The sequence below is a fragment of the Rhinatrema bivittatum genome, chromosome 1 (assembly GCF_901001135.1).
Source record: "Rhinatrema bivittatum chromosome 1, aRhiBiv1.1, whole genome shotgun sequence".
Classification (NCBI taxonomy): Eukaryota; Metazoa; Chordata; class Amphibia; order Gymnophiona; family Rhinatrematidae; genus Rhinatrema; species Rhinatrema bivittatum.
In genome coordinates, this window is record NC_042615.1 from 318,385,491 (window position 1) to 318,410,787 (window position 25,297).

Sequence of the window (25,297 nt, forward strand, 5' to 3'; positions counted from 1 at the left end):
GAACGCGCCGTTTTTAAAAATCTACCCCTGTGCCACTAAGAAATGGCACTTAAACAGACTCTGTGAAAGAGTAACTGTTCTGAGCTCCTTCTCAGAGTTGTGCTCCATGTCTCTCTGCACATGCTGAGAGATACAGTATAAGGGTTGAAATTCTTTTATGCACAAAGAAGAGCAGGATATGGAGGTGAACAACATATCTGCTGATCTTAAGTTGGCCAAACAGGTAGATAAGGTGATGGCAAAAGCCAGAAAGATGCTTGCCTGCATAAGGAGAGGAATGGTTAGCAGAAAAAAGGAGATGATATTGCCTCTGTATAGGTACCTAGTGAGACCTCACTTGGAATAATATGTACAACTCTGGAGACCGTACCTTAAAAGGGATACAAACAGGATAAAGTTGGTCCAGAGGTTGGGTACTAAAATGATCAGTGGTCTTTATTCTAAAGCATATGTGGATAGACCTAAAGATCTAAACATGTATACCCTACAGGAAAGGCAAGAGATGATAGAGACATTCAAATATCTCAAAGGTTTCCATGCACAGGAGGTGAGTCTCTTTCAACAGAGTGGAGGCTCTAGAACAAGGTGAATGGAAGTAAAGGTGAATGGAAGTAAGACTCAGGAGTAATATAAGGAAACATTTCTTTACAAAGAGGGTGGTGGATGTATGGAACAACTCCCTGTGGAGGTGGTGGAGACTAGATCAGTACATGAATTCATAAAAGCTTAGGATAAACACAGATGACCACTGAGGGAGTGCTAAGGATTGTAAAGCTGAATTAGTTGATGTGGATGGGCAGACTAGAAAGGCTATACAATCTTTTTCTGCCATCACGCTTCTATGATTCTATGAAATTAAAAACTATACCAAAGCAATTTTTTGTTTGCTGTTAAATGGGCCTTTTGGTCATCACATTTTGTGCTTTTATATGGGTTTCTGAACAAGATTTTCAATTCCATTTTAACTGGAATTACTGTAATGTACATTCCAACCACATCCTCTTCAATTTCTCCTTACTTTTAACTTATGTACCAGCAGTGGGGACTGTAAGGACACGGTGCAAGTACAGTAGCTCTTATCATCAATCTTCTCCTCATTTTATTCAGCCATAATAGCTGGAGCTGCTCAACTATTTTCAGTGCTGACAAGCATTAAGATGTGGGTTGGAGCACATGTGCTTATCCAGATAGATGGGACAAAAAGAAATAATAATAATAAAAAAAGATAGAAAGGAATAAATCTTACTCAGTGAAAATGTTCTAGGAGTAAAGTTGTCTTGTTGCCCATTTATCTTGATATCTCAAGTAACATGCTGTTGTGAGCTGGGAACTTAAAATCACAGCCATAAAACTAGTCAGTCTCCTTGCTGTCAGCTCCCAGTTTTTCCATTAGTGCGCACTCTTAAATTGACAATCTATTATAGGAAATACGCTCGTGGGCTCTGTCTGTGGAGGTGTACTCCAGCAGTGGCCCCAAGGTGGCAGTATCCTGATATAATAGCAGAAGGCTGACACATTGTGGACACTGCCAGTACTGCACTCTCTTGCATTTCCTAACACACACACAAGAGTGTTACCATAACAGATACATTTTATGCTGAACACGTCTGTTGTCAAAACTGGACATCATCTTTTTGTGAAGACAGGCCACCTGTTTCTAGCAGCAGGTCCGATGCATTGAAGCCACAGGTGGTGGTTTGGGGGCACGAAGACTATGTTGTCCAGTGGTGAAAGCAGCAAGGCCAGAGATGTGCATCGGCAGCTTCTATTAGCTGCACTCATGCTGGGCATTATGGCAAGCCAACTCCAAGATCCACTAATGTGAGTAATTCTCTCAATACCAACACACCAACCTACATACAAAAATATTTTTGGGGTTTTTTTTTATATCTTTTCCTTTCTTCTTATCTTAAATCTCCAACCTAATTGCAAGCATTTATTCAATACTCTTTATTGTAGACAGAAATTCTTTTCTGCAACCACTTTTTCACACCAAAAATTTTTTTTTAAAGAGGAAAACTGTTTCATAAAAGTTTAAAGTTACCATCCAGGTTAACTTTATTACTGTTTTTTTTAATCACGAACAACCACCGTCCCACTGTATTGATTTTTTTACTATTTATTCAAAAATATTTTTACTCATTTTTTTTTTTAAACTTCATTAAATCTTGCCAAAAATGAATTTCTGTCAAAGAATAGATGGAACAGTCTGCCTCAAAAAAGGAACTCTTCATTCTTCATTAAACTGAGCTTTCAATCGTTCACCTCATATACCATATCCCACACCTCCCGGTTGTAATTAACTTTACTTAGTCCATATTGAACGTTCCTCCATTCACGGCAGCGTGTTAGTACAACCTGGCCAAGTTTCGAAGAAGTTCTTCATCAGGGAAAAACCGCTTGCCCTCCACACGATTCAGATCAAAAAATGCAAGACTGTAGTCCTATCCGTTCCTGTATCGCCCAATTTCCAACTGCCCGCTCCACGTTGCAATTACTTTTTTTCAGAGGTTCGCCATTTTTTGAAGACCGAAGACAAGCTGTTCAGCTGGGGGCCTTTGTGTGTATCTGTGTGTGGTGTGTATGTGAGGCAGGGAGGGTGCTTCTGTGTGGTGTGAGACAGGGAGGGTGCTTCTGTGTGTGTGTGTGTGTGAGAGAGAGGTGGAACATGTTTTTGGCTGGCTGTGGCTGTGAGAGAGAGGGGGGCATGTGTATGATTGAGCCTATTTATAAGTGAGATAGAACATGTGTGTGATTGAGAGCGTGTGTGAAAGTAAGAGAGAGCGAGAGCATTGTGTGATTGAGAGAGACTGGCCAGAGAGGTGACGTGTGTATGTGTGAGAGAGACTGATCAGGGAGATGATTGGTATGTGTGTGCTTGTGTGTGTGTGAGAGAGAGAGAGACTGGTAGGGGAGATGATTGGTGTGTGAGAGACGAAAAACTGGTCCTAAGAATGGGACTGGTGTGTGTTTGTGAGAGAGAGAAGAGACAAATTGTGGTCCCTAAGGAAGAAGACCGTGAGGACAGCTTCAGCAGCTACTGCTGCTTCTGGTGTGGCCTGCAAGGGAAAGGAGTAGGAGAACTGCTAGAGAGGGTAAGTAAAGGTGGCTTTTTAAGTTCATTTTTCTTGATTGACTACCATTTTAATTATTGAGTAGTATGTGATGTGTCTGCTGTTTTGAAATATTTTATTGATGTTTGGTAAAGCTTTCAAAATTTGCATGAGTCTTTAATTATTGGATATTCTATTCATCAGCTGTTTTGAAATTATTTTATTTGTATGATTTTTTGATTCATGATTTATATGTCTTGATTTTATTGATTTGTTTCACGAGGAATGGTGAAATTTTTGTTTTTCCATTGTTACACTGTATAGAGTCTGGCGTTTACAGTTCAGTTTTTGTCTGCACATTTCTATTTATACTTTATGTGGCTTTATTCTGTAATTGGTGAGGGTTTGTGTTCTGCATGCAAAGTCTGAGATGAAGCATTCTTAGCAGGTGGTTTCTCTGTAGGGATCTGTAGTAGCTTAGCCTGTTCTGTTTTCCTGATAGGAGGTGTATTGATATTTTAGATTCTGGTGTAATATTTTGGTATTCTTTTTCATAGGTAAGGTTGTTATTCTTTGAGTGTTGACAGATAGTATTGTGCTGATACAGGAGGACCATGCAGAAATATATCACAATAGGTATGATGACATATGAATTCCAAGATGCAAAGTTTTCTTGTTGGCATCACAACAGTGCATGAAATTATCACAACAACGTCTATATTAATTTTACCTCAGAATGTCATTTTTCATGTAAAATATGTTGTTATAAATGCATAATTTAAAATTGTGTATGTGGGGGGGGGGGGGGGCGCCAGGCTGTAAGGTTTGCCTAGGGTGCCTAATACTCTTGCACCGGCCCTGCAAAGAACATAAGATATGCTATGCTGAGTCAAACCAAAGGCCCATTGAGCACATCATCCTGTCTCTGAGTGGCCAATTCAGGTCAAAGTTTTGTGGCATATCCCAAAATGAGTAGATAATAGGGATGTGAATCGTGTCCTCGATCGTCTTAACGATCGATTTCGGCTGGGAGGGGGAGGGAATCGTATTGTTGCCGTTTGGGGGGGTAAAATATCGTGAAAAATCGTTAAAAATCGAAAAATCAAAAAACCGGCACATTAAAACCCCCTAAAACCCACCCCCGACCCTTTAAATTAAATCCCCCACCCTCCCGAACCCCCCCCCCCCAAATAACTTAAATAACCTGCGGGTCCAGCGGCGGTCCGGAACGGCAGCGGTCCGGAACGGGCTCCTGCTCTGAATCTTGTCGTCTTCAGCCGGCGCCATTTTCCAAAATGGCGCCGAAAAATGGCGGCGGCATAGACGAAAAAGATTGGACGGCAGGAGGTCCTTCCGGACCCCCGCTGGACTTTTGGCAAGTCTCGTGGGGGTCAGGAGGCCCCCCACAAGCTGGCCAAAAGTTCCTGGAGGTCCAGCGGGGGTCAGGGAGCGATTTCCCGCCGCGAATCGTTTTCGTACGGAAAATGGCGCCGGCAGGAGATCGACTGCAGGAGGTCGTTCAGCGAGGCGCCGGAACCCTCGCTGAACGACCTCCTGCAGTCGATCTCCTGCCGGCGCCATTTTCCGTACGAAAACGATTCGCGGCGGGAAATCGCTTCCCTGACCCCCGCTGGACCTCCAGGAACTTTTGGCCAGCTTGTGGGGGGCCCTCCTGACCCCCACGAGACTTGCCAAAAGTCCAGCGGGGGGTCCGGAAGGACCTCCTGCCGTCCAATCTTTTTCGTCTATGGCCGCCGCCATTTTTCGGCGCCATTTTGGAAAATGGCGCCGGCTGAAGACGACAAGATTCAGAGCAGGAGCCCGTTCCGGACCGCTGCCGTTCCGGACCGCCGCTGGACCCGCAGGTTATTTAAGTTATTTGGGGGGGGTTCGGGAGGGTGGGGGATTTAATTTAAAGGGTCGGGGGTGGGTTTTAGGGGGTTTTAGTGTGCCGGCTCACGATTCTAACGATTTATAACGATAAATCGTTAGAATCTGTATTGTATTGTGTTCCATAACGGTTTAAGACGATATTAAAATTATCGGACGATAATTTTAATCGTCCTAAAACGATTCACATCCCTAGTAGATAATATATTTCTTGTTGCTCACTCCCAGAGCCTACCCAAATCTACCGGTTAATAATGGTTTATAGACTTTTCCTCCAGTAATTTGTCCAAACCTCTTTATATCCCGACGTATTAGATATCTTGACCACGTACTCCGGCAACAAATTCAAAAATTTACTTGTGCTTGGAGTGAAAAAATACTCTCTGTTATGTTTTAAATCTACTACTAGTTAGTTTTATGAAGTGTCCCCTAACTCTAGTACTACTTGAAAGAGTAAATAATCATTCCCCATTTACTTGTTCCACCTCATGCGTTCATATCCTCTCTGTTGCCTCTTCTCCAAGCTGAAGAGCCCTAACCTGCTTAATCTTTCTTCATAAGGGAGCCGTTTCACCCACTATCATTATTGTTGCCCTTGTCTGTACATTTTCTAGATTTGCTTTATCTTTTTTGAGCCCCCATGATTTGCTATTGAGGTATGATAATATTCTCTTTATTTTCCATGTTTCTCTTAATAATTTCTAACATTCTCTTTGTCCTAACCACCACTGCACAGTGAGCTGAGGATTTCAACATATTGTCCAAAATGACTTCAAGATCCTTTTCCTGGAAGGTAACTCCTAATATGGAACCCAGCATTGTGTAATTATAATTTTTTTTTCCTAGTGTATCATTTTGTACTTGTCCACATTAAATATCATCTGCCTTTTAGATGACAAGGTCCCCAGTCTCACAAGGTTGGTTTTGCAATTCCTCACCATATATTTGTGTTTTAAAACCTTTGAACTGTTTTCTATCATCTGTAAATTTGATCACCTCACTCATTGTTCCCTTTTCTAAATCATTTATGAATATGTTAAATGCACCATTCTCAGTACAGATCTCTGTGGTACTCCACTATTTACCTTTGGCAATTGAAAAAAAAAAAAAAAAGACGCCTTGGCCCTATCTCATGAATTTAATTAATTTATTTCCTGAGACCTTGTTAAATGTCTTCTGAAAATCAGATATACTGTATTGATGGGCTCACCTTTAGCCACATATTTATTAATAACTTCAGAAAAATATCAGATTAGAAAGACAAGGCTTCCCTTTGCTAAATCCATGTTGGCTCTTTTCTATTATGTCAGGTTTGTTCATATGGCCATTCATTTTGTTAATTTTGCCTGGCACCAACATCAGGCTCAATAATCTATAACTTCCTGTATGATACCTGGAGTCCTTTTTAAAAATTGGCATTACAATGACCACCTTCCAGTTTTCAGGTACTTTTGTTTTTGATAGATTATAAATTACTAGTATTAGGACTGCAATTTCATAGTTGAGTTCTTTCAGAATTCTGAAGCGAATACCATCTGGTCCTATTGATTAGTTACTTTTTTTTTTTGTCATTTTTTTTTTCTATTTCCATCTTCCATATCCACAGTGATTTGCTTCAGATCTTCTGAGTCAAACAATATTATAAGTACAGGTATCTCTCCAACATCCTCCTCATTAAAGACCAAAGCAAGAAATTAATTTAGTATTTCTGCTATGGCCTTGTCATGCCTAAGTGCCCTTTATACCCCCTTGGTCATCTAGCAGACCAACTGACTCTCTCATGGGCTTTTTATTTTTAATTGCCTTGGAAAAAGTTTTTAATACAAGTTTTTGCCTCTATGGAAATCATCGTTTCAAATTCCCTCTTGTCCTGCCTTATTAATATTTTATATCTAACTTGCCAGTACTTATGCTCTTTCCTATTTTGGACCTGCTTTCAGATTTATAAAAGATATCTTTTTGGCTTTAACTGTCTCTTTCACCTTACCATTTAACCCATGCAGGCAATCATTTGATCTTCCTTTAACCTTTTTTTTAATGCAGAGAACCTTTGTTTAAACCCAGCTACACTAACTGCCTTAATCACATACTCCGGCAATGAATTTCACAGCTTAATTGTGCACTGAGTGCATTTTTTTTTACCTCCAATTTGTTTTAAATGTGCTACTTATTAACTCATTGAGTATTCCCTAGTTCTTGTATTATTTGAAAGAGTAGACAAGCGATTCACATTTACTGTTCAAGTTCTTTCATGATTTTATAGACCTCTATCATATCCTCCTCAGCTGTCTCATTTCCAAGCTGAACAGCCTTAACCTCTTTAGCCTTTCCATCATCTTTATCATTTTGGTCACCCTTCTCTGTACCTTCTCCAATGCAACTGTTTCTTTTTTGAGATGCTGCAACCAGAATTGCACAAAGTATTCAAGGTACAGGTACAAACAACCTGCTTTTCAATAGCATAAATCACGAGTATCATAAACACTTTGTGTTTGACATTCATGATTTATGCTATTATGAACGTTTTGTTGTAACCCGCCTAGTATTCTAGATAGGCGGAATATAAATGTTATAAATTTATTTATTTATTTTACATTATTTATATACCGTCTTAACAATATAGAATGAACAAAACGGTTTATAATTGATAATAAAATAAATAAACTAATATGGTATGGTGTTTGCACTGGAAGACTTATGAGAAGAGACTGAAAGACCTGAATATGAATACCTTGGAGGAGAAGAGAAATGGGAAGATAAGATACAGACTCTCAAGTACCTGAAAGGAATTTGATGCACAAATATCTAAACTTTTTTAATGCAAAGAAAATTGTAAAATTAGGGGTTATGATATGAAACTCCAAGGGGGTAAACTTAGGAACAATGTCAGGAAATGTTTCTCATGTAATCTTTTGAAAATTCACTTTTTAGATTGGAGAGTTTGAATGTGTGGCATGAAATGAAGATTTAGACATAATAGGCATCTCAGAGGGCTCTTGGACAGAGGATGATCAATGGGATTACTGTGACACCAGGATGCAAATGATACTGATATGGCAGGAGAAGTCCAGGTGTGACAGGGAATAATGCAGTAGGTGCATATTACCATCCACCTGGTAAGGATGAAGAATCAGAAAATTAAATGCTGCCAGAAATTAAAAAGGTAAATAAAATTAACACCACAATAATAATGGGATATTTCAATTTTCCCAGTATTGATTGGGTAAATGCTCATCAGGGTATACTAGACCGGTAACATTTCTGGGCGCCACAAGTGACTACTTCCTTGAATAGCTGGTCCTGGAACCAACAAATGGGGGGAGTAATTTAGATATAGTACTTGGTATAAGGGGTAATGGTGATGAGGCAGCGTATCAGTAGTGATCATAGTGCAATCAAATTTAACATAATCAGTGGAGAGAGAATATTAAGTAAAACTACTGCAGAAATATGTCTTTAAAAAGGAAGACAGTTAAAATGAGGATATTAGAAAAAAACTAAAAAGAGTGCATGCAAAGTTTAAAAGTTAGCATGAGGTATAGACATTGTTTAAAAATAATATCATGGAAGCCCAAGTCTAACAGGGGAGAAGGGAGCCTTTAAAACTAGGTTGGTTAGGAAGTTTTATCCCTACACCGGGCAAACTAGGAATGAACTGGTAAAATGAGAAGTAACTTCTGTGCACATCCCTTATAAAATTCCCCCCACTTGTGCAGTAGATGCGGCATTTGCATGCACATGCGCACATCTGTATAAAATTGGGCGCATATTCACACGTGTACAGCCAATTTTATAACATACGTGCATATGTCTTAAAATTCACCTCCCAGGTTGCTATTTTAAAAGACACTTCTGCATGTACATTTTCCAACTTCCTTGCGTGTTTTTACACATAATCTCTATCTGGCATTTACTGTGTAGTACTGACTGGGTGGAAGATCTGGATAGACAAAAGTGAGTTTAGGCTGAAGAATTAGGAAGGCTTGATGACCTGAAGAATTGGTGGACTAATTGATAAACTAGTTAATTTTCCTCGATGTGTGCATGTTTTATAATTGGTCAACTTAGGTGTGTAAATCCGGGTTACAAGAGTAAGTCTTCACAAATAAAATATATGCTTGTATACTTTTAAAATAGGGGGGTAAAATACATGCATTCAATGCACTGAAATATGGAATTTCAGTGCAGTGAATGCTTTCGTATGTTGACTTACATACGCATATATATTGTGCAGTAAATATATGCCTATTTTATAATACTCACGTTTGTGATATGTGTATGTTATAAAATATGCATGGCCATATACATGCATATGTGCTGCCGTAAGCAGTTGTTTTAAAGTTATCTTTTTAGGTCTTAGCCATCAGGCATTCACATACAGATAATTTAGAGTACATTTTTTATTTTTATTCACAACCTGCTTGTTAGCAGTTGATACAGGTAATTTGGAATCCTTTATATTTGTCTGCTTTTTATTTAATTCCACTCGCACTACTTCAGCCTTTAATACACCCTCACTATCAGATACAATATTCTAACTTCCTATTATGCTGGTCCCCTTAGAAGATCTCTCACTCCAAAGCATGCATTCCTGAGACACTGTCATCTTTCCTACATGATTTAGCTTTCAAATGTTAGCTCAAGCAGCCGGGTTCCACCATAATTAACATGGAACCCATCCCATCAGAATAAGTTCCCCCCTTTGCCAAAATATTGCCCAGCTCCTAACAAATCCAAAGCTCTCTTCTTTGCACCATCATCTCATGCAAACATTCAGGCTGATACAATAGCGGCGCACGTAAAATGGATGCTCATGTTTGAGCGCCCATTCTCCCAAGGCGCGCTGATCCACCTCCCCCGGATGCGCGATTTAATATTAAAATGAGCTGCCGTGGTAAAAAGGAGGCGCTAGAGGAAACTGAATCCCTAGTGCCTCCTTGGCATCGGGCGCCCAGGAGAGGTGGCTGTCAATGCAGGTTAGGAAAACGGACGCTCAATACGAGCGTCTGTTTTCTCCTGCTACCGGTACAATATAGACGCACAAGATACATGGCTTGCACCGTGTATATTGGGCGCCCCAATTTTTTTTTTCCAAGACTTATTTTTATCTGGATCTGCTTTCTATGGTTTCTCCTACTTAGTATCCAGATGATACTAAGAGGAGGAATCAAGAAAGCAGGATTTTTTTTCCAATGAGCCTTTGAGCGCGGCAGCCAGCTCCAGGCTGGTGTAAAATTTGCTGCGTTGCAATGGGTGCACTGGCTGCGTAGGACATTTTTTGAATTGCAGAGATTAGCTAATAGCCTCATCTATATGTATGCTTTACATGTGATGAGCATTATTAGATTCACAGTGGTTTGGACGCACTAATCTCTGTACTGCATCGGGGGTTATGGACACACGTACAAAACGCGCATCCAATCGCATGTAAAGCTGTGCACTTGGCTGAGCACACTATATTGCTTCGGCCTGACAGAGTCTGGAGCTCAGCTTACATTTGAGATCCTACGCTGGAAGTGGGATCATTTCTGAGAATGTAACCCAGCAATTTTGTATTTCAATTTCCTACCTAACTGTTCATATTTGGCTTCCAGAACCTCCTTCCTGTACTTTCCTTTTTTGCTGGTACCCACATGTACCACAATAGCTGACTGCTCCCCAGCACTCTATAAAATCCTATCTAGGTGATGCATGAAGTTCACTACATTTGCATTAAGCAGGCAAGTTATCCTCATGCCCACCCAGTCACTCAGCTATGTCCTAACCCAGTGGTTCTCAACCTTTTTCCCATCGTGACACACCTGACAGACCACGCTCACATGTGTGACACACTGCTCATTACAATTTACGACGGAAATAAAAAATAAAAGTCCAGTATTATTTTTATTGTTAAGAATGACACAAGGAAAATACATATTCTGTCTGAACAGAAATTGCATAAACAGTAAACATCCCACACCAAAACAGCACTTAACAGTAACCACCTTACCTAAGAAAAGGCAACACTGAAAATATTACACCAGGCCTAAAGACACCAATACATCTCCTATTAGGAAAACGGACCAAGTCAGGCTGCTATAGAGCCCTACACAGAAATTACACGCTAGCAGAAAACATCACCTGAATCACATGTGCTGTCCCTCACCTAACAAAGAATAAAGAGACCAAAACGCATAACTAGAAGCATGCAGACAAAAACTGAATAGGAAACCACAACAAGCAGGAGTCTCTGTATGCAGTGCAACAAAGAAAAAAAAGAAACATCACCCATCCTTATAAAACAAATCAAGAAATATAAAATCAGTAGCAGTAAAACCATACTAACAAAAAGAACAGATTATTTCAAAACAGCGGATGAATGAAATATCCAATAATTAAAAACTCATAAAAAATTTCTAGATACCAATAAAATATTTCAAAATAGCAGACACAAAGACCCAGTAATGAAAAATAAAAAGGATACAAACTATTTTTTGCTCTGCATACCTGGGAACGTTTGATATCCAGGTGCCCTGAGATTGTTTTGAATTAGCAGGAGGGATGGTTTGCTTGCAACTTTCTCCTCTCTCTCTCACACACTGGTTCTCAATCGCTCACATATACACGTGCTGTTTCTCTCTCACACATTTACACACATGCTTTCTTTTTAGGCTTACACACAGGCTTTCAATCACACACATACATGTTGTCTTTTTCTCTCACACACAAACTCTCATTCACATCCTTACAAACATGCTCTCTCTCTTTCTCTCATTTACACACATGCTCTCAATCACATACTCATATGCTCCCTCACCTAAACCAGCTCTCGATCACATACAGACACATGCTCTCAATCACATACTCATATGCTCCCTCACCTAAACCAGCTCTCAATCACACACATACTCTCTCTTTCACATGTACAGGCTCTCAATCATTCACATACATGCTCTCTCACTCTCACACACACACATAGGATCTCAAACTCACTCTCTCCCCCCTCCCCCAAACTAGTGGCAGCAGCAGCTTCCTCCTCCACTTCTAACCCTAAAGGCAGCAGTAACCTACTTCATTTTCAGCCTTTGCGGAGAAAGGAGTCTTATCGGCCGCGGGGGTTGACAACGTTCTTTGTTTTTCTCCAAGCCGCGCAGCTCATTCCTCAGGCTGCACCTTTCTTCTTTTCTTCGGGCTGATGTTGCCTGCACTAGCATGGTCTCTTCTTCCTGTGCATGCACCTGCTGCTCACCACTTCCTCTTCCAGGCCTCGGGGGTGGGGGGGGGGGGGGGGGCGGGAAGAAGAGAGCATACCGGTGCCGCTGACTCCAGCTGTCCTGCCGCGTTCCACCCTGGCTATCAGCATTTTAAGCCTGGGCGGAGGACCTATTTTGCCAAGGAGGGGGAACAGCTGGGTCATCAGGGGAACGGGAAGTGTGGCGACACATCTGCGTGTTCTTGGCAACACACTGGTGTGTCGTGACACACCGGTTGAGAACCACTGTCCTAACCTGTCCCTCCTGGACACACCCCCTGGAGACACATCCTTGGTGCGAGAGAATAATGCATCATCTGAAGGGCAGGTCCTAGCTACCACATCCCGCCATACCAAGATGATGCTCTCCTTTCAGGTGACCTTGCTTTTCCAAAGCAATACAGAAGCTGCCAAAATGGAGGTGGGACCACACTGTTATATCCCTGAAGGTCTCTATATACCTCTCTGTCTGCCTCTGCCCCTTTAGGTCTGCCACTCTGGCCTTCAGAGATAAAACTCATTCTCTGAAAACCAGGAGCTCTTTACACTGGTTGCACATATACAGCCTTTCACATAACTTACAGATGAGTGGAGGAGTAGTCTAGTGGTTAGAGCAGCAGGAAATGAACCAGGAGATCAGGGTTCAAGTCCCACTATTGCTCCTTCTGACCATGGGCAAGTCATTTTATCCCCAAAAATTTAGACTGTAAATCCTTTGGGGATAGGGAAATGTTATCTGAATGTAATCTGCTTTGAAGTGCTGAAAAAAAGTGTGAAAAGCGGAATATAAAGAAATCTAAATAAAATAAATAAATGTGAAATTGATGCAAAAAATGGAATATCCCCCATCCTGTGCTGGACTGCTGTCTGCATCTTAATGCTGCTGAGTTGTAAAAGGAGTGGGATTCTTAATCCAATTTCAAATGCCCTAAGAAATTTAAGGTACTTTATTTATTTACTACGGTTAATCAATTGCTAAAATGGAGTTAATCACTCGCTTGCTGTGACTCACTGTGAAAATGTTTCCTCCTAACCTTCTAATTTGGGTAAGTGAATAGGAAACTGTGTGACTGAGGTGGGTGGGAAAATTAAACACAACTGATTACTTCTTCTCCAGGAGACAGCTCTTAGGCCTTCATACAGCAAAAAAATAGACTTTTGCAAGCCCTTAACATATACAGAATAACTTAAACTTTTAAATAGTCCACTTAACATGTTTTACAGGCCCACAGGATAAACTTCAAACCTTTATTACTTCAGCAAGCTTTAAATGTCACTTTCCCCAGCAAATCAATACTCATAAGCTCTGTTCACCCACCAGAAGATGCTGCGTCTGCCATTAGCAGTCCTTCAAAAGCAAAAGATACGTAAAGCTTGAAATGTAGGAAGGGTGGGGTCTGAAGCCCTACACTGTGGCTCAGGTGGCTTGTACCTACATCTGAGGGAGGGATCAGAGGATGGTATGAGAAGGTGGGGGAAGAGGGGTATTTCAAGAGAAAAGCTCTTTTGACCACAAATCTTTAGTAGGTTTCAGCCAGTGCTATTACAATTTGTGCCCGTGCAATCAGAGGCTGGGAGACTGTACATATACTTATCTCCTCCCCTCCTCCAAGCCATCCTTCCCTCAATCATGTTCTTGCCCATTTATCAGGGGCTCTACAGGCAGGAAACCAGACTTGCTGGCACCACCACTGCTGCTTACAAGAGTTTTCGATCAGTAAAGACATTTCTGCTGTCCTCTGCTTATTGCCTTCATATTCGTCAGGATTTCCGGTATTTGAAACTCTTCTCTGTTGTATAAAATTTTAGGTGCCGTGGTCTTATCAGATTTCCTTCCTAATTTCCAAATTAAGACCAGCCCCATCACGCCTTTGTGTCTTCTCCAGGGCGGTTCTGTCCCAGCCCTGCAAACAGCAGTGCTAGTAATCTTGACGGATTGTGCTGTTTTTCTGAGAACAGAACAGTATGCAAGGAAGGCAAGTAGGGGAAAAATACTTGAAAATCTCTGCCAATAAACCTTTTCATTGTGAACTCTGCACTACTTTACTACTTTCCCTTCGCTCTCCAAATACAGATATAGTTCAATACACTTCAATAAGAGACTGTGATGGTGACAGTGGAGGAGGGGGGTTTGAAGGTTACGTGAAAGCAGTGGAGGCTTTCACAGGCCATGCTTGCCCTAACAACGCTCTTCATGATTATTTTCAAAATAGTTACAAATCGATGGTGTATTAGTTTTAATAAGTATTTTTACAAATAAGCAAATCTGAATACCTATGGTTTTAAATTCCATTTTTTTACATTTTCTTCTAATAGTCAAAATCTAGCCTTCACAAAACACAAGAATCATTTCTTTATGGGAACTGCTTGCCTCAAAGCAAGGCTTAATTTGTTACTCAGTAACCTCTGACCTACAGCTGGAAGACCTATTCTGACCTCTTCTTCTCCTGGGATATGACCTTGGTCACAAGCCAGAGCTTTGCAGCAAACTTTTTCACGCTTTCGCATTCCAAACAACACATGCATTTTTGTGAGAAATCCAGTATTCCCCCTCAACAAGTACCCATTATCTTCAGTACTGTTTGCTTTAACTCTGACCTGGAGGGTACAGCAACAGAGAATCAGGCCCTGAAGAAATGTTAAGTTAAAGAGCAATTGGCTGGTCTGACTGTGATCGCTCAATTGTTGGCAGATGACCTATGCTTGATTTCCCACACAGACTCAAACTACTGTGCGGCGAAATCCATGAAAATAAAGTAGGCACCTTTAAAAACCCTCGATGCTTAGCGAGGATGGCCACTAACGTTTCAATAGATGACAAACTGACATACGGGCCGATACAGTACAGTGCGCTCCGGCGGAGCGCACTAACCCACATTTGGATGCGCGTTTTTGACGCGCTAGCTTTACCCCTTATTCAGTAAGGGGTAATAGCGCGCCGAAAACGCATGTTGATGGCCCTATTAGTTATGCCCGTGCGATTCAGAAAGTAAAATGTGCAGACAAGCCGCACATTTTACTTTCAGAAATTAGCGCCTACCTAAATGTAGGTGTTAATTTTTCTCGGCACCGGGAAAGTGCACAGAAAAGTAGTAAAAACTGCTTTTCTATGCACCCTCCGACTTAATATCATGGTGATATTAAGTCGGAGGTCCCAAAAGTTAAAAAAAAAAAAATTTTGAAGTCGGCTCGCGGCTAGAAAACCGGACGCTCAATTTTGCCGGCGTCCAGTTTCCGAACCCGTGGCTGTCAACGGGTTTGAGAATGACGCTGGCATGCAACAGCCGCTGCTCCTGTCAAAATAAGAGGTGCTAGGGATGTGCTAGTGTCCCTAGCACCTCTTTTTATCGTGGGCCCTAATTTAAATAAATTAATTTACTGAATCGCGCACACAGGAGAGTGGCCTGTGCGTGCGCCGGGAGAGCGGGCGCTCGCCCACTCTCCCGCAATTTTTACTGTATCGGCCTGATAGTATGTAGAGATGTGCTTCGGGCTTCGTTTCAGGGCCCCCCATGGGAATTTCGTTTTTCCCACGGTTCAGGGTTTTTGTTTTCAGGAGCCCCAATTTTCAGGATAGCATGCAGAGTTAGTGCGCACCATCAGGAGTTAGTTCACACTAACAGGAGTTAGTGCACGCTAACTAAAAAATGAATTTTTTCCGAAATTTCAGAAAAAACTAAACCGTTTTTCAGTTCTCCCAAACCATTCCGAATTAGGCAATTTCATTGACATTGCCTAATTAGGGAAAACCAACTGGACATCTCTAATAGTAATTCAGAATCTAATTGGCAAAATGGCATGGACAATTATGTATCAAAAATACTTGTACATCAGCCCCGTTCCACAACAGCCCAACGGGGCTGTTGTGGAATTAAAAAGAAGAAGTAAGCCAACAAATTAAAGAAGGCTCCGTGACAACGCTCTCATAAGGAGATACTGAAGGATACCCCCTGAAGCAGGACGATGATGTCCGAAACACAGCTGTGTTTGTGTGAACTACCAGGAATGGAGTAGATGAGTATTAGTGTCTCTTGTGTGTATTCAGGAAGATTGCTTGACAGTCAATGACTGATTTTATTATAAAGAAAAATTTCTACTAAAAAAAGATAGGATTGATTAGTGAATATTAAAATTAAAGTAAGGTGACCCTGCACAATAGTAGAGTCTGTCACATAATACAGACCCTCAAAGTAAGGGGCCTACATATATTTGGCTAAGATAACCTTCGAGGTATTTAGATATACCTGATGTACCAGTATTTTTTATATTGTTGTTAGACAGTTCGGTACACTGGAATACAGTGGTTTTGGGTAAATAGGTTGTGATGGACAATTATGTACCACTTTAACAATACTTGTGTGCCAGCATCACAGCAGTAATGCAAAAGGCGAGACCTTCAGAAGGAGCTAAGGCCTCCTCTGATTGCCAAAATATTTGATCTGTGTATAAATGGCTATGGAGGTTGGATATTAATTGCCCCTGGGCTTCCAACTTAGGCTCTGTCTCTCTCTGATTCATCTCCATTCCAGTCCTGCTGAGAGGGCAATGCCCAGTCCCGGCCGCATCTCTGGACAGATATCCTCCTCCTAAAGGTTCTGAGTCACACTTTAGCATCATTTATATTTATGAAAACTCCATTCATTCATGCTGATGGCCCATGCCTTTAGAAAAAAAAAGCAGAAAAAGAAATGACATTGTTTAAAAAATACAGTATTAGACGCGTAGTTCAGGTGTATTCCATGCAAGAAAAGTGGAAGGAAGGCAAAATAATTACCAGCATGGCGTGAAAGAGGCTACGTTAGCCAAAAAAAATCCTTCAAAAATTGGAAGAAGGATCCATTTGAAGAAAATAGGAAAAAGCAAAAGCATTGTAAAGTTAAGTGTAAAACATTGACAAGACAGGCGAAGAGAGAATATGAAATGAAGTTGGCGTAGAGGCAAAAACTCATAATAAAAACTTTAAAAAATATATCCGAAGCAAGGTTGGACCGTTAGATGACCGAGGGGTTAAAGGGGGTTAAAGGGGCTCTTAGAGAAGATAAGGCCATTGCAGAAAGACTAAATTAATTCTTTGCTTTTGTGTTTACTAATGAGGATGTTGGGGAGATACCCGTTCCGGAGATGGTTTTCAGAGGTGATGAGTCAGATGAACAGAACCAAATCATTGTGAACCTGGATGATGTAGTAGGCCAGATTGACAAACTAAAGAGTAGCAAATCACCTAGGGTACTGAAGGAGCTAAAAAAATGACATTTCTGATCTATTAGTTAAAATTTGTAACCTATCATTAAAATCATCAATTGTACCTGAAGACTGGAGGGTGGCCAATGTAACCCCAATATTTAAAAAGGGCCCCAGGGGCAATCCAGGAAACTGACTTCAGTGCCGGGAAAAATAGTGGAAACTATTCTCAAGATCAAAATCGTAGAGCATATATAAAGACATGGTTTAATGAACACAGTCAACATGGATTTACCAAAGGGAAGTCTTGTCTAACAAATCTGCTTCATTTTTTTTGAAGGGATTAATAAACGTGGATAATGGTGAACCAGTAGATGTAGTGTATTTGGATTTTCAGAAGTCATTTGACAAAGTCCCTCATGAGAGGCTTCTAAGAAAACTAAAAAGTCATGGGATAGGAGATGATGTCCTTTCCTGGATTACAAACTGGTTAAAAGACAGGAAACAGAGAGTAGGATTAAATGGTCAATTTTCTCAGTGGAAAAGGATAAACAGTGGAGTGCCTCAGGAATCTGTACTTGGACGGGTGCTTTTCAATATATTTATAAATGATCTGGAAAGGAATACGACAAGTGAGGTTATCAAATTTGTAGATGATACAAAATTATTCAGAGTAGTTAAATCACAAGCGGATTGTGAAACATTATAGGAGGACCTTGTGAGACTGGAAGATTGGGCATCCAAATGCAGATGAAATTTAATGTGGACAAGTGCAAGATGTTGCATATAGGGAAAAATAACCCTTGCTGTACTTACACGATGTTAGGTTCCATATTAAGAGTTAGCACCCAGGAAAATGATCTAGGCATCATAGTGGATAATACTTTGAAATTGTCGGCTCAGTGTGCTGCAGTCAATAAAGCAAACAGAATGTTTGGAATTATTAGGAAGTGAATGGTTAATAAAACGAAAAATGTCATAATGCCTCTGTATCGCTCCTTGGTGAGACTGCACCTTGAATACTGTGTACAATTCTAGTCACCACATCTCAAAAAAAATATAGATGCGATGGAGAAGGGCAACCAAAATGATAAAGGGGATGGAATAGTTCTCCTATGAAGAAAGGCTGAAGAGGTTAGGGCTGTTCAGCTTCGAGAAGAGACGGCTGAGGGGGGTTAAGACAGAAGTCTTTAAAATCATGAGACGTCTTTAACGAATAGATGTGAATCGGCTATTTACACTTTTGGATAATAGCAGGACTAGCGGGCCCGCCATGAAGTTAGCAAGTAGCACATTTAAGACTAATTGGAGAAAATTCTTTTTCACTCAATGCACAATTAAGTTCTGGAATTTGTTGCCAGAGGATGTGGTTAGTGTAGCTGGGTTTAAAATAAGATTTGGAGAACGTCTTGGAGAAGTCCATTTACTGCTATTAATCAAGTTAACTTAGGGAATGGCCTCTGCTATTACTGGCATCAGTAGCATGGGATCTTCTTGGTGTTTGGGTATTCGCCAGGGTCTTGTGGCCTGGTTTGGCCTCTATTGGAAACAGGATGCTGGGCTTGATGGACCCTTGGTCTGACCCAGCATGGCAATTTCCTATGTTCTTAACAGGAGTAGAACAAAAGGGAGAGAAGCAAATGTTAAAAAATTAGAGAAAAACGTGTGCAGATGTATACAGAGAGCACACAAAGATAAAATGAGACTGTATAAACACATTGCTTATGGAACATTTCTTAATCTACCGTCCCCCAAAGCCAAAAACATTGTGTGGCTAGAACTTGGGGAATTGAATGAAAGTGAAAACATCTAATTGGCTTGCTGCTCCCTTCTTTTTTCATTCTATCTAAGCACCTTCCACACTCACACAGCTGAAGTTGCATAATTAAAGAAAACAACTCTGATGTTTTGAAGAGTAGCAGGCAGAACACTCCAGCTCTGAGTGATGATCCACCACGGGGTGCACGTTCCAGCCTTCTGCAGCAGTCAGTATATGACATGTCATTAGCGGGGGACTGCAGCTTTTACACATCTACAGGTTTCGTTCCATTTTTAAGAGCTGCTACAAACTCTCCCTGGCAGATGCCATGGTCTGTCAGAGGAACACCTCGAAAGATTTCAGCAATTTATTTCACAAGAGCCTGAGTAAGATCACATGTTTCACACACAAGGAATTGTCCTTTTTTTTTTTCAGTCAGTCACATTCCCAGCCCCCAAACATCATCATTTTGTCTAGTTTGCATGCTCATATTCCCTTCCCTCTTACCTAGCTTTTTCTGTGGGGGTAATGTAGGGTGGAGATTTTCATTACAAAAGTTCTGGTCAGTGCAGCATTCGATTGATCTTCTTTGGTGAGGTACTGGGGTATCCTGCAACAAGAACGGTCCTACCCAATTATTAAATCATTTTCACGTTTATATACTGAGCATGGCCACTTCTGCACTTTTGGGGCAAGAGGGCTGCAACTATCTTTACAGAAGGATAGGGTGATGGGGGCGGCGATGCTGAAAATACCTTTTGAAACCCTCTGTTTAATGAAAGCCAGCAGCACTCTACTTCAAACCAAAAGGTAGGAGACTAAACCTAAGCACCCCAAATGCCAAGCACCTGTGCTGCAGAGTAAGAAATACTGATGCAAAATCAGGCCTTAGCGGTTTGTGCTTCGGTACTAGAGCACACACCACCTTTCTTGCAAAACAAAGCAAATTCTAATTTGGAGGCCTATTTTCAAAGGGCTTTCTGAGGTTAAAAAGAGATTTACCCACAGAAATCAACTGTCAAAAAATTGGTCACCCTGTCCACGGGTAAAATTATGCACACAGTTCCACAACATGCACACTTTTAGCCTCGTTGAAGTGGAAGCGCTGGGTCGGGGAGAAAACCAATGCACATGGAGACATAAGCAATTCTTGCTCGCCCTCCCTCGCAGCCCATTGGTGAGATGTTCCTCAGCCGTGCAAAAGACGCAGGGGGGGGGGGGTTGGCGGTCAAGAGAAGCAGCAGAGGGACAGAAGCACTTTTTTCTCTGCTACCCCTTGCAGCACAGAGCACTCAGCTCTGGATTCACAGCAGTGCAAGAGACAATAATGAGGGTGCTCAAGCACCCATAGCACCCAAAGTGCTAGTGCCTATGCACACAGTTTGCATGTTTCAAACCACAGAAAAAGCATTTGCTAATCTCTCTGGGTGCTTTTTCCTTGGCTAATTTTCAGAGCAACCATGCATGCTTGCATGTATACTTTCCTCGTAAGAACGAGTGCAAAGTCTGTGGGTATAAAGCACTATGTAGGTAGCATGAAGATTGCTCTTTCGGTATTTTGTTGTAGTGTTGCTGACCTGTCTTACATGCTCATCAATTCAACCACTTAGATCTTTCAACCACGTTCAGTTTGGAATTTATGTGAACCCTTAAGGGGGGGGTGCATGACAAACTGGTAAGGGAGGGTTGAAGAATAAAAGAAAATTGACAGTTTACATCAAATCAGCAGTGAAATTGCCAGCTGCAAATTAATGAACATTTAAAACTATATAGCAACTGATTTATCCAGGATGTTCTCCCAATCTATGCCCATAGGACAAAAATTCATGGGAAATCATGTCTAATGCTTTAGGGTAAAAACCAAAATGACTGGTATGAGACAAGCAGGAGACAGACTACACCAAGAAAAAAGCAGAGTTGCTTACCTGTAACAAGTGTTCTCCTAGGAGAGCAGGATGTTAATCCTCATACATGTGACATCAGATGGAGCCCGGCCTTTTGTCAAAGTTTCTAGAAACTTTGATTGGCACACTGAGCATGCCCAGCATGCCACTATCCACATGGCCATGCGGGGTTGCTCTTCAGTCCCGTAACATAGAATTACAAAAAAATAAAATAACTTAGGAGAAACACAACTCTGCAGGGTGGCAGGAGGGTTTCATGAGGACTAACATCCTTCTGTCCTATGAGAACACCTGTTACAGGTAAACAACTCTGCTTTCTCCTAGGACAAGCAGGATGGGAATCCTCACACATGGGTTAATATGTTGCTATAGGCTGCTCCCGATCTTTACTAAAACCGCAGGCACCCAACCTGGTGCCAACAGGCACAACAACTCTGGTGCTGTGGAGAACAGATGGAGACAGCATGAACCCAAAAAAGAGCCCTAGGTAGGAAGAATTGGGTTTTACAGTTGAAAGAGATTCCAAAGGACAGACTGGCCAAAACTGCTGTCGTGTCGGCCATTCCTGTCCAAACAGTAATGGGTAGTTAATATGTGAAGAGAACTCCACGTCGCAGCCTTGCAGATCTTAGCCACGGGGACCATTTGCAAGTGGGCCACCAAAGCCGCCATGGCTCTGATGGAATGAGCCTTAATGTGTCCTCCAAGCTGAAGGCCCGCCTGCGCATAGCAGAAGGAAATACAATCTGCCAGCCAGCTTGGTAATCGCAACCCCCAATCTATTCTTGTCGAAAGAGATGAAGGGCTCTGTGGACTGCCTGTGGCCTGCTCTCCACTCAAAGTGGAAAGCTAAGACCCTCTTGTAATCCTGTGCAGAGCCCGTTCGCCCTGGTGCGAAAGAGGCCTAGGAAAAAAGGTGGGCAAAACAATTTCCAGTTAAGATGAAAATCTGTCACCATCTTAGGCAGGAATTTGAGGTGAGTGCAGAGAACCACCCTATCATGAAAGAACTATATATAAGGTGGATATGTCACCAATGCCTGAAGCTCACTTACCCTGCGCGCCAAAGTGACTGCAACCAAGAAGATAATCTTCCAGGTCAATACTTCAGATCACAGGAGTGCAATGGCTCGAAAGGGTCTCGCATGAGCCGAGCCAACACCAGGTTGAGGTCCCAGGACACAAAAGGGGGCCACAGGGGAGGCTTCAGCTGAAGCAGGCCCTGCATGAACCGGCCTACTATGGGCTGCACAGAGACAGGCAAAGCATCAATACTTTGGTGGTAGGTCTCGATGGCACTCAGGTGTACTCTGAGTTGGTCTTCAGTCCAGTGTCCAAAAGGTGCAGCAAGCAATCAAGCAGTCTCAGAGTGGGGCAAGAGAATGGATCCAAGCTATGACTCTCACACCAGATGGAAAACCTCTTCCACTTCAGGTTATAAGACTACCTGGTGGAAGGTTCCTAGGAGCTACCAGAACCCAAGACACGCTGTCAGAGAGATCAAGGGGCTGCAAAACTAGACTTTCAAAATTCAGGCCATCATAGGCAATGCCCTGAGATTGGGATGGTGCAGCCTGCCTTGATCCTGTGAGATCAGGTTGGGGGAGGTCCCCAGACTGATCGGTTCTCTGACAGAGAGATCGTGGAGGAGCGGGAATCAGACCTGTCTCGGCCAACAAGGGGCTATGAGAATCATGGTCCCCCTGTCCTGCCGGAGCTTCAGGAGAGTCTTCATCACCAGAGGAAGCAGAGGATACGCATGCAGAAGGCCCTCGCCCCAATGATGGGCATAGTTTTCCGAGGCTGGCTTTCTGTCTCCCCTGTACATGGAGCAGAAATGGCTCACCTTGTTGTTTCAGGGGGAGGTAAAGAGGTCCACGTCCGGGATCCCCCAAAGGCAGAAGATGGGATCCACCACTGCTTGATTCAGGGACCACTTGTGGGGTCGGAACGCTCGACTCAGTCGGTCCGCCACCACATTCTCTGTCCCAGCCAGGTTCATGGCCCAGAGCAGCATGACCTGGGACTCAGCCCAGGACCAAATCTGGACAGCCTCCTGACACAGGAGGAATGATCCCGTACCTCCCTGCTTGTTGATTTACCACATTGCCACTTGTATGTCGTTCTGTACCAAGACTGCCTGGTTGGACAAATGATACTGGAATGTCAGAGCGCATACCTGATTGCTCGGAGCTCCAGGAAGTTGATCTGGCATTGAGCTTCCTGGGTGGACCAAAGACCTTGTGTGCGGAGGCCATCCATATGCGCACCCCAACCCAGGGTGAAAGCATCTGTAGTAAGTACAACCTGAGTCGGGGAATGGCTGAAAGGGACCCCCCCCCTGGTCCAGATTGGGCAGACTCTCCCACCAAGATAGAGAGGCCTGGAGAATTGGCATGATGCGAATGTGTACACTGAGGTCCTGGGTGACCTGCTGCCACTGAGACCGCAGGGTCCACTGAGCGTTCCTCATATGCAAGCGAGCCTATGGAGTAACATTGACAGATGTGGCCATGTGACCCAGCAAGCGAAGCAGTAGCCGGGCCGAAACCTGTCAGCTTCGGTGGACTAGACTCGCCAGAGATGCTAAAACAAGTACCCGATTGCGAGGAAGAAAGGCCAGAGTCTGTGACGTGTCCAGGCGGGTACCGATGAAATCCAACTGAGGTGATGGGTGAGATGGGACTTCGGGTAGTTGATGACAAACCCAAGGAACTCCAGCACCTGAATGGTCAAGTGTAGGGAGCGAAGTGCCCCTCTTGGTTGGTGCTCTTGACCAGCCAATCATCCAAGTAAGGAAACATTTGCACCCCCAGCCGGTGGAAGTGTGCCCCCACTACTGCTAGGCATTTGGTGAAAAGCCGTGAGACTGAAGCAAGGCCGAATGGCAATACCCTGAACTGGAAGTGGTTGTCGCCAATGAGGAACTGTAGATATTTCCTGTGACCGTGGAAGATCTCGATGTGGGCATATGCATCTTAAGTCGAGGGAGCAAAGTCAGTCCCCTCTTTGCAGGAGGGGAATCAGAGTGCCCAGCCAGACCATCTTGAACTTTTCTTTTCGCAGAAATTGTTGAAGGAGCTTAGATCAAAGATGGGGCAGAGACCCCTGGTTTCTTTGGAATCAGGAAATAGAGGGAGTAGAACCCTCGCCCTTGCTGATGCAGTGGTACAGGTTCTACCGCTCTGACCATTACAAGGGTGGAGAGCTCCGTCCAGAGAATTTCCTATTGCAGGAACTAGCCCCATGACGGGCAGGGGAAACCCAGGAAGTTTAACCAATACCCTCAAATGATGGACAGGACCCACTGGTCTGAAGTGACCTGTGGCCAATGGTCCACAAAGGACCGTAGCAGTCTTCTGACCTGAGACCCCCAAAGTCGAGGGTAAGGTTGTGGGGCTTATGCTCCCTCGCAGCCAGTCAAAACCCCGTAATGGGACTCTGCTGGGGGTCCACTGCTGTCTAGAGCGGTCCCTAGAACCCACACATGGCATATGGGTGTGTGAAACTAGCTGATAATTTTCTTTGGTGATAGAAGGACTTCCTGACGCCCTGATGCGAGGATTTCCTGGCAGAGGATGGCGGGTCCGACATACTGGCAGAGAGATGTTGAGGGTCTCATGGTGATCCTTCAACTGAGCCACAGCATCCCTTACTTTATCCCCTAACAGATTCTCGCCAGTATAGGGTAAATCTGTGAGCTTTTCTGGGACTTCTGGATGGAGATCTGAGGCTCGGAGCCACATCATTCTACTGGTGCTGATGCTCACCGCTGCCACCCTAGCTGTAATCTCAAACATATCATAGGTGGAACGCACCTCATGTTTGCCACACTCCAAGCCTTGCTGGGCAACTGCCAAGAAGGCTTCCTGCTGCTGCGGGAGGCACTCCGACAGCTCCTGAACCTGCTTTCAGAGGTTTCTAATGTATTGGGTCACATACAGCTGGTAGGAAGCAATCTGGGCGATCAGCACAGCACCATAGTACACCTTTCTACCTAAGGCATCCAATGGCCTATGCTCCCAACCTGGAGGTGCAGAAGCATGAGTGCGGGAGCGATTGGCCATTTTGAGAGCAGACTCCACCACCATTCACTGATGTGGGAGCTGACATCTCTCAAAACCCAAGGCCTGCTGCACTAATAGACTGCATCTGTCTTCTGCTTTACCAGTGGAACAGAGATGAGGTGTTCCCAAATCTGAAGGAGTAACTCCTTAAAGATATCATGGACAGGAAAAGCTACTACCATCTTTGGGGCATCAACGAACTGGAGAACTTC

At 42.9% G+C, this 25,297-nt stretch overlaps 1 protein-coding gene across 14 annotated transcripts in view; it reads right to left on the reverse strand.

Annotated features, from left to right (window-relative positions):
* The window catches only part of BMPR1B (bone morphogenetic protein receptor type 1B), an 825,728-nt gene that overhangs the window by 135,357 nt on the left and 665,074 nt on the right, over nt 1-25,297 (reverse strand). For all 14 annotated transcript variants that reach the window (XM_029597567.1, XM_029597542.1, XM_029597519.1 and 11 more), the window contains one exon: nt 19,622-19,724. In XM_029597567.1, the coding sequence (XP_029453427.1) occupies nt 19,622-19,724 (103 nt within the window). The remainder of the gene's footprint in view (nt 1-19,621; nt 19,725-25,297) is intronic.